The 14,436-nt window shown below is 41.9% G+C and overlaps 1 protein-coding gene across 3 annotated transcripts in view; it reads right to left on the reverse strand.

Moving 5' to 3' along the window:
- Syt14 (synaptotagmin 14) overlaps positions 1-14,436 on the reverse strand; it is a 168,129-nt gene that overhangs the window by 46,987 nt on the left and 106,706 nt on the right. For all 3 annotated transcript variants that reach the window (XM_075989516.1, XM_075989515.1, XM_075989514.1), the window contains one exon: positions 654-925. In XM_075989516.1, the coding sequence (XP_075845631.1) occupies positions 654-925 (272 nt within the window). The remainder of the gene's footprint in view (positions 1-653; positions 926-14,436) is intronic.

The following is a 14,436-nucleotide window of genomic DNA, read 5'->3' on the forward strand; positions in this document are numbered from 1 at the left end:
GCTGATGGGGCGAAAGCTGAAGGACCTTGCAATGTAAAACTTGTGAAAGAAAGCAGCTCCTACAGATAACTGCTGCATGTGAGGCTTGGGATACCTTAGTCTTCATCCTAAGAATGAATGAGACAAATTCTTTATGGATTACAAAAAGACTTCGAAACTACAATTATTTTGTCACCAGTTTCTCATTTTTTTCACTCCAGAAAAGTAACAAACAAAAGCAGTCAGCCACACTAAATTTAGGAAATTGTAAAATTTCACCCGTAAAGCTAACCAGCATTTATTCTTCTCATACTCTATGAAATAAAAATACAGTAAGACTAATTTGAAAGGCTTATAAAACACTAAATAAAATTTTAATAAAAGAACAAAAATAGCAAATTAAAACAAAATAAAATGATAATAAAAAGCACAAAATATAAGCAAAAAGGTAAATCGTTCCAGAACATTCTATGTAAAATATTTAAGACACAACAAACCATGCCTACTCCTGTCTCTACTATGGGAAAGTTTGGGATATGTAGGCTGCGGCAGCCTCAGTGAGTGTGTCAGGTGAAGGCTTGACAGTGGAGTGAGAAGCTACGGGGCTGAGAGAAAGCACAGGCCCTTAATCTCCAGAGCACGCTCCCTGGGCGCTGCAGGATGCTTCTGCTTACTTCAGGACTGAGGACTGCGGTGCTGTCGCTAGGGACATCATCTTCATAGCCTTTATTGTGAAAGCTCTCTGCCTCATGCCCTGTGCTTCCTTCGCTGGGGCACTTGTTGAAAGAGCAGCGTGGGCTGTTGCTGCAGCGGGAAATCTCACACTTGCCATCCCCGATCTCAGAGGGTGTGCATGAGAGGTGAGGCGAACCGCTGTCATCTTGGTAAGGTGGTGGCTGCAGCTCATCCAATGGAGGTGTCCTTCTCATTCTCTGAATGCAGTTTCCTACCAAGGACAAGAGTGTGGTCACTGTTTCCAATCACTGTCAGTATACAAGAATGGTAAATAACTTTAAAAAGTAAAGCAAAAGCTCAACAGCACAGCTGTTAAGATCCTAAACGCCTTTTCTCTTTCCTCACACCAGGCACAGCAATAAAATCATTTTCCTCTCACCCATAGGATCAGGAACATTAAAGCCATTTCACTATTATAAACCACACAGACAAAAATGACTCAAACTGTCCGTTTACTCGATCCTCTCTCCAGACATTTCCAATGCCATGTGTACGTCACCAATTTTCTTGTAATTGGTAACCTGTCAAGAGGCCATACAAGTATGGTGGGTAAAACATAAGAACTCTGTTACTTTCTCAGTTATGGAGATGAATTCCAGTCAACATTCAGCTTAGCATTTTTCCACATCTAATTGGTTTTAGAGACTAAAGGAGCCATGTTCAGTCCCTGCTTGCCATCTCTGAGTCTACCTGAGTGCCCAGCTTTTCCTGGCCCACAGGAAGTATCGCTTCCAGCAATGATGTGAAGCCACATCTCCACCTTCTCTTAAATTATCTTTTAAAACTTTTGCTTCAATAATCTGTCTTACCCTGCAATGGAGAGTAAACATATCTATAAATGGTTGGAATGAAGGAGGGATAAGGGATTCACATATAATATAAAATTTTTAAAAAACCTAATAAACTTTGTTTTAAAAATATAGCAACTTTTCATTTTCTTTTTAAGAAATTAAGCACTTCTAACTCTTATCTATCTTCTAATAATGGTTATCGAGCACTCCACACTTCATTAAGTCTAGATGCTCTGGTGCATGCATACACTGTCATCATACACATAGACCAGGAGGGAGGTCATAAAACTGTATGGACTGTAGACATGTTGGCTCTGCTTACAATTTAAGTAGACAAGACTACATAGATATCCAGAATTAGGTGTTGAATATTAAAGTTAAACAATGCTCCTACAAAAGAAACTCTGAAAAAGGTAGTTTAAGATAAAATTACTGTAGGGGTCAGTTAAAAAACTCAATACAGCTCTTTCTTAAATTTTACATAAAAATTAAAGGCCTCATTTAAAAAAAACAAAGCTCTCATTCAAACGAAAAATATTAATTTCTTAATTATAAATTTACATAGTTGATCAAAGGCCCTAACTTTAAATAAAACATCTTACCTTCTGAGTCTAGTACAAACTTTAAAAAGTTATCAAAACGATGCATCTGAAGCTATGCAAGAGGACGTATTAATAACTGAGACAAGACAACTCTACCATCACAGAGTCCACACATGGAGCCCTGTCCTCCCAGCAGTCCCTGCCAGTGGGTACAAGGGCAGGGTTTAGCCTGGATGCCAGGAATGCTTTGGCTTTCCTGATAAAAATGGGGACAAAACAAAAAACAAAGCAAGCAATAACAGCACCCCCCCAAAACAAACAAACAAACCCCAAAGCACACAATGAAAAAGAAGCACAGAAAAGTCGGGGTATCAGAAATTTGCCCCCAAATTGATGACCAAGGAAGACAAAACACGAAGGTAAACATGATAGCTTCATTTTCTGTAGACAGCTACAAATGCAGCCTCAGCTGTCAGTTTAACAACTCATCAAACGACACTTTCCTCTCCTCATTCTTGTACTTCATCTATCAATTGATTGAATTATATAATACCTTTATAGCCGCTGACATATAGTAAATCAAGAATTCCCCAGGTTTAAGTGCAATTTTAGAATATGTGTGGCAACTTCAAGAAAATAAAACAAAAAAATAAATAAAAGGGATAGAAACTGAAAATAGAAAAGATAAAATAATAAACAGAAAAATAAATTTAAAAACATGTATAGATCAGAAAACTTTAACAAATGAAAATATAATTCATTAAAAAACAGAAATAAAATTGATAAATTATTAGAACAGACTAGTTAGAAAAACTGGAAATGTAAGTTATTAGTGTCAGGACTTCCACTCCTACAGGCATTCACACGTGCAGGACAGTGTGTACTGCACTGACAGATGATGGGAAGGAGACTGGGGAGGGTGTGCGGAGAGTGGAGCACACAAGGCTGCTTGGCTGAGAAAGCCCTGATCGTGGTGCTGAAGCGCAGAGGAGCAACATTCATCTGCATGGTGAATGATGAGCGTCCACTGGAGTCCATGTTGAGGGTTGTCTACAAAGGGGAAATAAAATAAACAGAGGCATGGAGCCAGAGGAGAAAGCCTGTGTACAGCCTGACGATCAAGAGCAAAACTCCCAGGTTAATGTAGCCAGCTCTTTTATGTAAGATAAAGGAATTAGAATATGGAAAGGGGAAGGCTAGAGGTGACTCTTATGAGCTGAATAATAATTAGGGAGAAACGCATATATATCATCCCAGCTAGTTTTATGTTGACTTGACATAAGCTAGAGTCATTTGGGAGGAGAAAGTTTCAACGGAGAAAAACACCCCAATTAGACTGGTCTGTGGGCAAGCCTTTGTGCATTTTCTTGATGGAGTACTGATGTGGGAGAGGACAGCTCATAGCAAGCTTGTGTTGGTGGTCTTGGGTGCTATAAGAAAGCAGGCTGAGCAGGCCAGGAGGTAGAACTCCTCAATGACCTCCGCATCAGCTCCTGTGTCCAGGCTCCTGCCTGGCTTGAGTTCCTGTCCTGACTTCCCTGGATGATAGAGGACATCATCCAGCTGTAAGATGAAATAAACCCTTTCCTCCCCAAGCTGCTCTTGGTCATGGTACTTTATCACAACAATAGAAACCCTAATTAAGACATGTACTCAGTTAACACAGTATATGCTTACATACACAGCCATGCAACAAACATTTTAAGGTTTTCCACTGAGATATGAGAAACTCACTGTCCAGCAGCAGTGAACCCAGTGCCTACATCTTGGCTTTTACCTCCGAACGCAGGAATGACACAAGGTACCTGCTTCACTAATTCTACTCAACAGTGCACTGGAGGGTCTTCCTAGTCAATGCAGTAAGGCAGGTTAAAGAAGCTAGAAAATAATTGTAAATAAATAAAACTGTCAGCTCTTTCAGGCAACTATCATGACACAAAACAAACAAACAAAAAAAACAAGAGAAAAGCAGGGATAGAGAGGATTTGTTACAGTAAGTAAATTCAACAAGGCCTCAGTGTAAGAGGTCAGTAAGGAAAAAGGCAACTGAATTTCTACATACATGTAAAGGAAAATTGGAAAGTAAAATTTTAAAGCAATCCCATACTTAATAACACCAGAAAACATCAAACATTTAAAAACAAACCTAAGGAATTGTATTGGTGTTATTTTTCCAATCATTGAGTTTATAACTAGAATGTGTTCTTTCAACAATGGGTGGACTCCAAACTTCAAATTTCTTAGCAGCGGCTAACCTGAGTTAGGAGGAGTTAATTACAAACAGGCAAAGCTTCATTTCTTCAGCAAGGCATCCCAAAAGAGAACAGAAACTTGAGAATTACATGTTTAGTAAATGCTTTCACTAGTTTTGCCACCGCAAGAAGTAATAGATTTGAAAAGCATGGCAAAAAATTAAAATAAAAAGAAAGAAGAGCCATGGCAGATTATCATAAACTTAATTAGATAATCTCAACTACAGTTGCCACTCCAGATGGAAGCTCCTTCTTGAGAAAATTGAGACATCCTGGCATTTGATATGCTGTACTAGCTAGCAAGTGCTTTTCCTTCACAACAACACAAAGATAACAAAAATTAACAGGTTGTTCCACTTGGCAAGACCAGCTACACCTCTACTGTCCCGCTTCAATTAGAATATTCTTTCTCCATGCATCCTCTACTCCACAGAGATTCTGAATGTGTGAACACCTCGCACTCATCATGTAGATGACAGCAAAACATTAGATCGGAGAAGCAGAAGAGCCACAGATGGAGTACATTAATGCCTGTGCTTGGCAGAACTCAGCACCAAATTTTATGAAACAATGTGCTTGCCAGTAAAGCCTACAAGGTCAGAGAGATGCAGTGGAGTATTCCTCCGGCAGCCAGAGAGGATTTACTGAACCTCATCTGTCCCTGTCTTTCAGAGGACAACCAAGCATCCTGCAAGCCTCTGTTTTGAAAGTGAAGTAATACACATTTGAACATACCACTACGGCACAATCATAAAGGAAACTAGAAGGTAGCTAGCTTTGAATAGAGCCCAAAGCAGGATAAATCTGTCGAGACGCCAGAGGGGAGAGTGGAGTAAGTCTATATTTGACCCTTGCAACCTAGACAACCAATACGCCGTGGTACAGCAAGTATCACTGGAGAATCCTGTTGGCAGAATTGCAGTAAAAGCTATTAGTTTAAAATCACCTTTTCACTGTCCGCTATGTTCAGAGAGTCCGGTTTTATCCCAGGCTTTTCCAGACCCAGGCCAGCTGGCCTTGGTGAGTTCCCAATAGAACATCCCCATTGTCTCAATGTGTGGGTGTACCCCTCGCGGTCCTGAGTTCCTTGATCGTGCTCTCTCTCTTTCTGCTCCTGATTTGGACCTTGAGATTTCAGTCCTGTGCTCCAATTTGGGTCTCTGTCTCTGTCTCCTTTCATCGCTTGCTGAAGGTTAATATTCAGGAGGATGCCTATATGTTTTTCTTTGGGTTCTCCTTACAATGGCAATGGGTTTCTGATCCTACTGCACGCACTGGCTTTGTGGGAGCCTAGGCAGTTTGGATGCTCAACTTACTAGACCTGGATGGAGGTGGGGGTTCCTTGGACTTCCCACAGGCCAGGGAACCCTGATTGCTTTTCGGGCTGGGGGGAGACTTAATTGGGGGAGGGGGAGGGAAATGGGAGGCGGTGGCGGGGAAGAGACAGAAATCTTTAATAAATAAATAAATTAAAAATAAAATAAAAAAAATCACCTTTTCACTTTTTGCACCTTTGAATGAATTTTATTGGAATACAGTTTGGATTATTTTTAAACTCTGTCTTAAAACTCTAATTCCTTGGTCAGTTTTCTTGATGGTCTGAAAAAATTCCTGACTCAGATCATCCTTCATACATAAAAAAGCTAATAACCAGATATGGCGGCACATAACTTTAATCTCAGCACTCAGGAGGCAGAGGCAGGTGGATCTCCATGAATTTGAGGTCAGCCTGGTCTACATAGTGAATTCCAGGCCAGTCAGGGATACACGGTAAGAATATGTCTTGAAAAGAAGAAAGGAGAAGGGAGGGAGGTGTAATGGTCTGTCCTGTCCCTTTAAGAGACAAGCCCCGCCTACTCCCTCTCCCATCTGCCCAGGCAAGTGGATCTTCCTTCCATTTCCAGCCTGAGCTTCTTCTTTTACTATCTCTCTCCCAAAGAGGTAGCTTCTTCTCTCCTCTCCTCTCCCCCATCTCTGTTTCTCTTTCTCTCTGCCTCTCCTTGTCCCCCTTCTCCCTCCTTCTTCCCTTTCCCCTCCATAACCCACTAAATAAATATCCAACCTCATTATGCATGGCATGCCTATCTGTCTTTGTCTCTCACTCACCAGGGCTCCTCATGGGATGGGCTGATCCACCAAGGTCTCTCACCTGCTGCGTGGTTCCCTGCCTGGATTCTGCTGCCCCTCATGGCCCACTGCTGTCCCTCAGGGAACTGCACCATTTTATTTTTACCATTACATTGGTGCTCATGACCTGGCCTGGCTCTCTCCATATTCCCTTCCACTCACAGGCAGGCCAGCTGAGGACACATGAAACCCTGGGCTTGGGAACAGGGTTTCTTTATAACACCCCTGTGTTCTATCTGCTTGAACACTGACCTCTACACACACCAGCAGCTTTGATGGCGAGTTTTCCCCTTCCAATCAGCTTAACTGAACTGCTCCTAACCAGAGCCTTCAAAGCTACGGTTGAGCCCTTTGCTGACATTCATCTCTGGTTGCTTCCCATAGCTAAAGACGTGACCAGACAACCCAGGATTGGTCCTCCAGCACTAGCACTGCACATGCTGAGCAGTGCATTTGCTTTGGGGTCCAGGGTCCCTCAGATTTCTATTTCTCTTTTCTTTAGAACCACTCTTTAAGTGGTCCCTGCTGTGAGAGACAACCTGGAGCAGCCTCTAAGCCTCTCTGGCTCTGAGTCACCTGGACTAGGGCCAGTCAGGCTTTATCAACACCCTACCTGTAGAGAAAAGATGTTTTCCGATAGGTCTTGTGGTGTTGTTCACTGTTTTCATGGGTTTTCGCGTTTTTAGAAATGGAACATAAAACTCAAACTATCAGCCACCCACCTGGGAACACTCTGCTGATGGCCTGTGGCTCTGCTCTTCCTCACATTATCTCTGCCACTGCTTCCGCTCAGATCCGTGAGGCAGCTGTTTTCAACTCCAGCCTTGCAACAAGGTGCATCATGCCTCCAGGTCTCTCTTTTATTATATTTAAAACTTCTGCAGCTCAATAAATGTGGCTTCTTCATACAATACATGACCGCTGTCATTTTGACTGAGGCCAGGTGACCTCACTGCCATCTTAACTGATGGCCAGGTCAGGTGACCAAGTCCCACCGTCTTTACTGAGATATGTCCTGCCTGGTCCCCTGGCTTTCTTATGTTTTTGTTTCTAAATTCCTTGGTGTTGACTCTGTTATATGTGTGTTTTGCGCAGTGGTATGCCTTTGGTAGGGCCTACCAAGAACATCCACTTTACCTAATTTCTGCTCACTCTGTGTGTGTGTGTATGTGTGTGTACACAAACATGTAACTTAAATGCACCTATGTTTACGGTTAAATGTTATAATTGTTCACTGTATCTCATTCCAGACTACAGTAAGTCTCATGTTTTAAACTGGTATGTCTTGTAAGTCTCTTACAAAAATACATATATTTGATTCAACCCTGCTTTAAAATATATTAAATTGTTCTCTACTACTGTCAGTTCTGCCATTAACCTTCTATTGCAAGCAGCATTTACTTTTTTTTTATTGAGAAAAGGAAAAAAACAAGTTTCCGCCTCCTCCCAGCCTCCCATTTCCCTCCCCCTCCTCCCACCCTTCTCCTCCCACCCTTCTCCTCTCCCCCTATTACTCTCCCCCTCCCTCTCCAGTCCAAAGAGCAGTCAGGGTTCCCTGCCCTGTGGAAAGTCCAAGGTCCTCCCCGCTCCGTCCATATCTAGGAAGGTGAACATCCAAACTGGCTAGGCTCCCACCAAGCCAGAACATGAAGTAGGAACAAAACCCCGTGCCATTGTCCCTGGCTTCTCATCAGCCCTCATTGTTCGCCATGTTCAGAGAGTCAGGTTTTATCCCATGCTTTTCAGTCACAGTCCAACTGGCCTTGGTGAGCTCCCAATAGATCAGCCCCACTGTCTCAGTGGGTAGGTGCACCCCTCGTGGTCCTGACTTCCTTGCTTATGTTCTCCCTCCTTCTGCTCCTCATTGGGACCTTTCAAAACAACTTTGAGATATCATCTTACACCTGTCAGAATGGCTAAAATCAAAAACTCCAATGATAGCCTTTGTGGAGAGGCTGTGGAGGAAGGGGTACACTCATCCATTGCTGGTGGGAATGCAAACTTGTGCAACCACTTTGGAAAGCAGTGTGGCGGTTTCTCAGGAAATTCGGGATCAACCTACCCCTAGACCCAGCAATACTACGCTTGGGAATATACCCAAGAGATGCCCTATCATATGACAAAAGTATATGCTCAACTATGTTCCTAGCAGCATTGTTTGTAATAGCCAGAACCTGGAAACAACCGAGATGCCCTTCAATGGAAGAATGGATGAAGAAAGTATGGAATATATACACATTAGAGTACTACGCTGCGGTAAAAAACAATGACTTCTTGAATTTTGCATGCAAATGGATGGAAATAGAAAACACTATACTGAGTGAGGTAACCCAGACCCAAAAAGATGAACATGGGATGTACTCACTCATAATTGGTTTCTAGCCATAAATAAGGGTCACGGAGTCTACAATTGGTGAACCTAAAGAAGCTAAATAAGAAGGTGAGCCCAAGGAAAAATATATAGTTATCCTCTTGGCTATGGGAAGTAGACAAAATTGCCGGGGAGAAAATTGGGATTTTGGGGGTGGGGTGGGATGGGGGTAAGGGGAGAAGGGGAGAGAAAAGGAAGAAGGGGAGGATGGAGGGAACTTGGGGAAAAAGGATGATTGGGATAAAGGAAGGTTGGATAGGGGAGCACGGAAGCACAATTCTTAGTTAAGGGAGCCACCTTAGGGTTGGCAAGAGACTTGAACCTAGAGTGGCTCCCAGGAGCCCAAGGAGATGTCCCCAGTTAGTTCCTTGGGCAGCTGAGGATAGGGAACCTGAAATGACCATATCCTATAGCAATACTGACGAATATCTTGCATATCACCATAGAACCTTCATCTGGTGATGGATGGAGATAGAGACAGAGACCCACACTGGAGCACTTGACTGATCATTTACTTCTTTCTGTCTTTTTATGAGTGTAAATCTTACCCGTAGAGAACCAGTACGGTCAAGCTCAGACCCAGCTCTCCAGGCAATTCTATACTGTAGTTATAACTCATCTATACCTGCTAAACATTCCTCAGCTGCTCAAAGATCTGGGGCATATGACATTTAAATATTTAATCATTAAAAAACTTTTCATAAAAAAGAGACAGATTGGCTCCTAGCAGCAGCACTCTACTTCTTCCAAAGAAGACAGAAGACAAATGGGCACAGAACAATGTCCATCCTCAATTTGTTTCAACTGTGAAGCACGGACCACTGGACAAAACTGCCTTTCATCTAAACTGAAGATCACCAAACAGTACACAGAATCACTGGAATCGACAGCCTAGCTGCTCAGGTCAAGTTAGGTTTGTCTTCCTACAGATTTCTTGGCCCACAGGATATTCTAGAACCTGGCAGGCCCTGTGTTAAACAGCAAAAGGCAAATATGACCCTTAACGACCATGGAGGACCCTGAGAAGTAGCTCTAGGTGCCAATCAAGTAAGTTCTCTGTCGTTTTTAATCAATAACTCAAATAAATGTGGGTCTCTCTCTCCTTTCACCGCCTGATGAAGGTTAATATTCAGGAGGATGCCTATATGTTTTTTCTTTGGGTTCACCTTTTTATTTAGCTTCTCTAGGATCACGAATTATAGGCTCAATGTCCTTTACTTATGGCTAGAAACCAAATATGAGTGAGTACATCCCATGTTCCTCTTTTTGGGTCTGGCTTACCTCACTTCGGATAGTGTTTTCTATTTCCGTCCATTTGCATGCAAAATTCAAGAAGTCATTGTTTTTTACTGCTGAGTAGTACTCTAATATGTATATATTCCATACTTTCTTCATCCATTCTTCCATTGAAGGGCATCTCGGTTGTTTCCAGGTTCTGGCTATTACAAACAATGCTGCTAGGAACATAGTTGAGCATATACTTTTGTTGTATGATAGGGCATCTCTTGGGTATATTCCCAAGAGATTATTGGGTATTGCTTGGTCCAGGGGTAGGTTGATCCCGAATTTCCTGAGAAACCGCCACACTGCTTTCCAAAGTGGTTGCACAAGTTTGCATTCCCACCAGCAATGGATGAGTGTACCCCTTTCTCCACATCCTCTCTAGCAAAGGCTATCATTGGTGTTTTTTATTTTAGCCATTCTGACAGGTGTAAGATGATATCTCAAAGTTGTTTTGATTTGCATTTCCCTGATCGCTAAGGAAGTTGAGCATGACCTTAAGTGTCTCTTGGCCATTTGAACTTCTTCTGTTGAGAATTCTCTGTTTAGCTCAGTGCCCCATTTTATAATTGGGTTGATTAGCCTTTTACGGTCTAGTTTCTTGAGTTCTTTATATATTGTGGAGATCAGATTTTTGTCAGTTGCGGAGTTGGTGAAGATCTTCTCCCAGTCAGTGGGTTGCCTTTTTGTCTTAGTGACAGTGTCCTTTGCTTTACAGAAGCTTCTCAGTCTTAGGAGGTCCCATTTATTCAATGATGCCCTTAGTCACTGTGCTGCTGGGGTTATACGTAGGAAGTGGTCTCCTGTGCCCATGTGTTGTAGAGTACTTCCCGCTTTCTCTTCTATCAGGTTCAGTGTGTTTGGAGACAGAGACCCACATTGGAGCACTGGACTGAAATCTCAAGGTCCAAATCAGGAGCAGAAGGAGACAGAACACGAGCAAGGAACTCAAGACCGCGAGGGGTGCACCCACACACTGAGACAATGAGGATGTTCTATCGGGAACTCACCAAGGCCAGCTGGACTGGGTCTGAAAAAGCATGGGATAAAACCGGACTCGCTGAACACAGCGGACAATGAGGACTACTGAGAACTCAAGAACAATGGCACTGAGTTTTTGATCCTACTGCATGTACTGGCTTTGTGGGAGCCTAGGCAGTTTGGATGCTCACCTTACTAGATCTGGATGGAGATGGGTGGTCCTTGGACTTCCCACAGGGCAGGGAACCCTGATTGCTCTTCGGGATGACGAGGGAGGGGGACTTGATTGGGGGAGGGGGAGGGAAATGGGAGGCAGTGGCGGGGAGGAGGCAGAAATCTTTAATAAATAAATAAATAAAAAATAAAGAAAAAAATAACTCAAAATTTTATTCTTCTCTAATATCTCTGATGCAGTTTGATTGCTGAGAGACTTTGTCAGTTTAAAAGGACAGCCTCACCAAAAATATTTCAGCAAAATACAAATGCAAGTTATTAAGGCATGTAGCTGCAAGTTATAAATGTGTGAAGACAAGGGCATGCTATCAAATTTCTCTGTATCATTGCCTTTTATAGTCTTAAAAATAATACTTTTCATTGTGCAAAAACATCTGTCACAGTAATTCTGACATAAATATGCTAAAACTTATGTTTTCACAAACCCAAAAAATTCTTGAGTTCCAGGGCGCTGAATTGAAGAATCCCTTAAACAAGTCAGATATACCCCTCTCAATTCTCTGGTCCTAATTTTTTTTTTCCTAAACGTAACTTTGTCCTCTGTTCTGCCAATACTTTAAACAGGTGTAAGAGATACCAGACATTTCCACATCTACCTTAAACAGGTCAGATCTACCCCTCTCAATTCTCTGGTCCTAATTTTTTTCCTAAACAAAACTTTGTCCTCTGTTCTGTCAATACTTTAACAGGTGTAAGAGACACCAGACATTTCCATACCATAAACAACTGGGGAAGAGCAAAGAGACCAGCTACCCTAGGATGTGACCAGCACCCAGCTTTCTCAGGTTACCCCACAAGACGATGCCCACAAATAAGCAGGAAGCAGTCTTGAGAATCCACCGTACCAATTCCTTTAACCTGTTGCACCTAACCTCCTGACTTTTTATTATCAAAAAGAGATGGGACTGTAATGGTCTGTTCTGTTCCTTTAAGAGATAAGCCCTGCCCAATCCCTCCACCATCCTGCCCAGGCAAGTGGATCTTCCTTTTGCTTTTTTTTTTTTTGTACTCACAGCCTCAGCAGGAATAACTGTGACTAGTCAACCAAGGGTGAGAGAACAACCATGGTAATGATATCTATGCCAACACCAATGGAAGCAGAATGCTCTGGAACTACAGTCCTTCACAGACTTGACCCTCAAAGATAACGGAGAAATTAGATCTTAGTTCTAGAATTTGTAACCATCCATTTGGTTTTCAACTTTGGTCACAGTAAGAATGGTTTTCATTTCCGGAGTCAAGGGTCTGACTGAGTGTAAGGACTAGAAAGGAGTTCAGGGATAAGGTAAGACTGGAGCATCACTGGAATGGCTCTAGGGCCCGAACAAATTTACAAACCCAACAACTCACACCACAAGTGTGCACCAAATAGGAACACTTCTAAAACTGACCAATATACAGCAAGACAAATACAAAGTTTCCAAATGTGTAACACTTCTCTTTCTCTGCTTTGATTTTTTTTAAAAAAAGATTTATTTATTGGTTATATACAGCATGTTTTCCTGCACACCAGAAGAGGGCATCAGATCTCAATACAGATGGTTGTGAGCCACCATGTGGTTGCCGGGAATTGAACTCAGGACCTCTGGAAAAGCAGTCAGTGCTCTTCACCTCTGAGCCATCTCTCTAGCCCTCTGCTTTGATTTTTTTAATGAGTAACTGTTTTATTGTTGAGTTTTCTATTGATTCCAGAAATAACATCTAAGGACTTCAACATTGAGTCCAATGTGACCGTTCGCCCACTCCAATACTTAACCTGGTCATGGTACTTAGTTTAATACATTTGGCTAAGGCCACATATTCATTTCATTCTATGCTATATTAAAAACACATTCTTAATTATATATCTGTAAAATGCCTCATCTTATTGAAGTCACTGTAATCAGTTGGAAGCCTTCCCAAAATCAAGGTAAAAGAAATCTTTGGGGGAAAAAAAAAGAAGAAATCTTTGAGCTAAAAACATCTAGGCTGTATTGAGGAGACACCCGAGTTGGTCAGGTGCATGAGGACTTGAGCTTGCCTCTTAAGGCTCACACTGAGAAGGGTCTGCCATGGCGATGCATGCTTATAGCCCCAGTGTTGAAGAGATGGAAACTGGAAAACCTGGAGTTCCTTGATAAGAATTGATTGATAAGACCCAGACCAGTAAGAAACTTTGTCTAAAAAGAAAAAAGCAGATAGCACCCGAGGGTCCACAGGAACACATAATCATACACATGCATGCACCTGTCCTCACATAAACATGCACACATAAATACATATACATCTAGGGAAATCTGAAATCTACATTTTACCATCTTCAGATAACACAAAGACAACTCAATATCAATAGTGGCATCATTTCTTTATTTTATTCAACTGGAATGAAACTGGAAAATTCTTTCCTAAATTTAAGGGAGGATTGTTGGAAAATTAAAACTGTAAATTTCATTCAATTTTTGTCAACTACACTAATGTGTCAATTTATCATTTCATCTTTACTCAAATTTATCCTGAAGAATATACAATAAATGATTAATAAAATCAAGGAATTTCTGTTTTTTGTCCAAGAAGGAAAAGTGGTACTGGATTCACCTCCAGCTATATACAACTATAAAACTGGATTAAATGGGGGCTATAGAAATATACCAGTGGAAGCCAGGCGATGGTGGCGCACGCCTTTAATCCCAGCACTTGGGAGGCAGAGACAGGTGGATCTCTGTGAGTTCGAGACCAGCCTGGTCTACAGAGCTAGTTCCAGGAACAGGCTCCAAAGCCACAGAGAAACCCTGTCTCGAAAAACCAAAAAAAAAAAAAAAAGAAAGAAAGAAAGAAAGAAAAGAAAAGAAAGAATACCAGTGGTTAAAAGCATTGGCTGTCTTGCAAAGGACCCAGGTTTGAATCTCAGCATCCACATGGTTGCTCACAACTGTTCCTACTCCATTTGCAGGTGATCCAATGTTCTCTCCTGGCCCTGCAGTCACCAGGCATGATGAGTGGTGCATAGGCACACAAGCAGGCAAAAATTCCCATGAATATAATATAAAAAACAGGGTAAGATGCATAAATCAACTATTTTAAAGCAAGAAACAATATGCAGCAAACTGAGAATAGGCCAAAACTCTGCTCTGGGCATCCTAATACTTTAAATCTGGGAGGGCAAA

The sequence above is a fragment of the Microtus pennsylvanicus genome, chromosome 10, assembly GCF_037038515.1.
Source record: "Microtus pennsylvanicus isolate mMicPen1 chromosome 10, mMicPen1.hap1, whole genome shotgun sequence".
NCBI classification, from domain to species: domain Eukaryota; kingdom Metazoa; phylum Chordata; class Mammalia; order Rodentia; family Cricetidae; genus Microtus; species Microtus pennsylvanicus.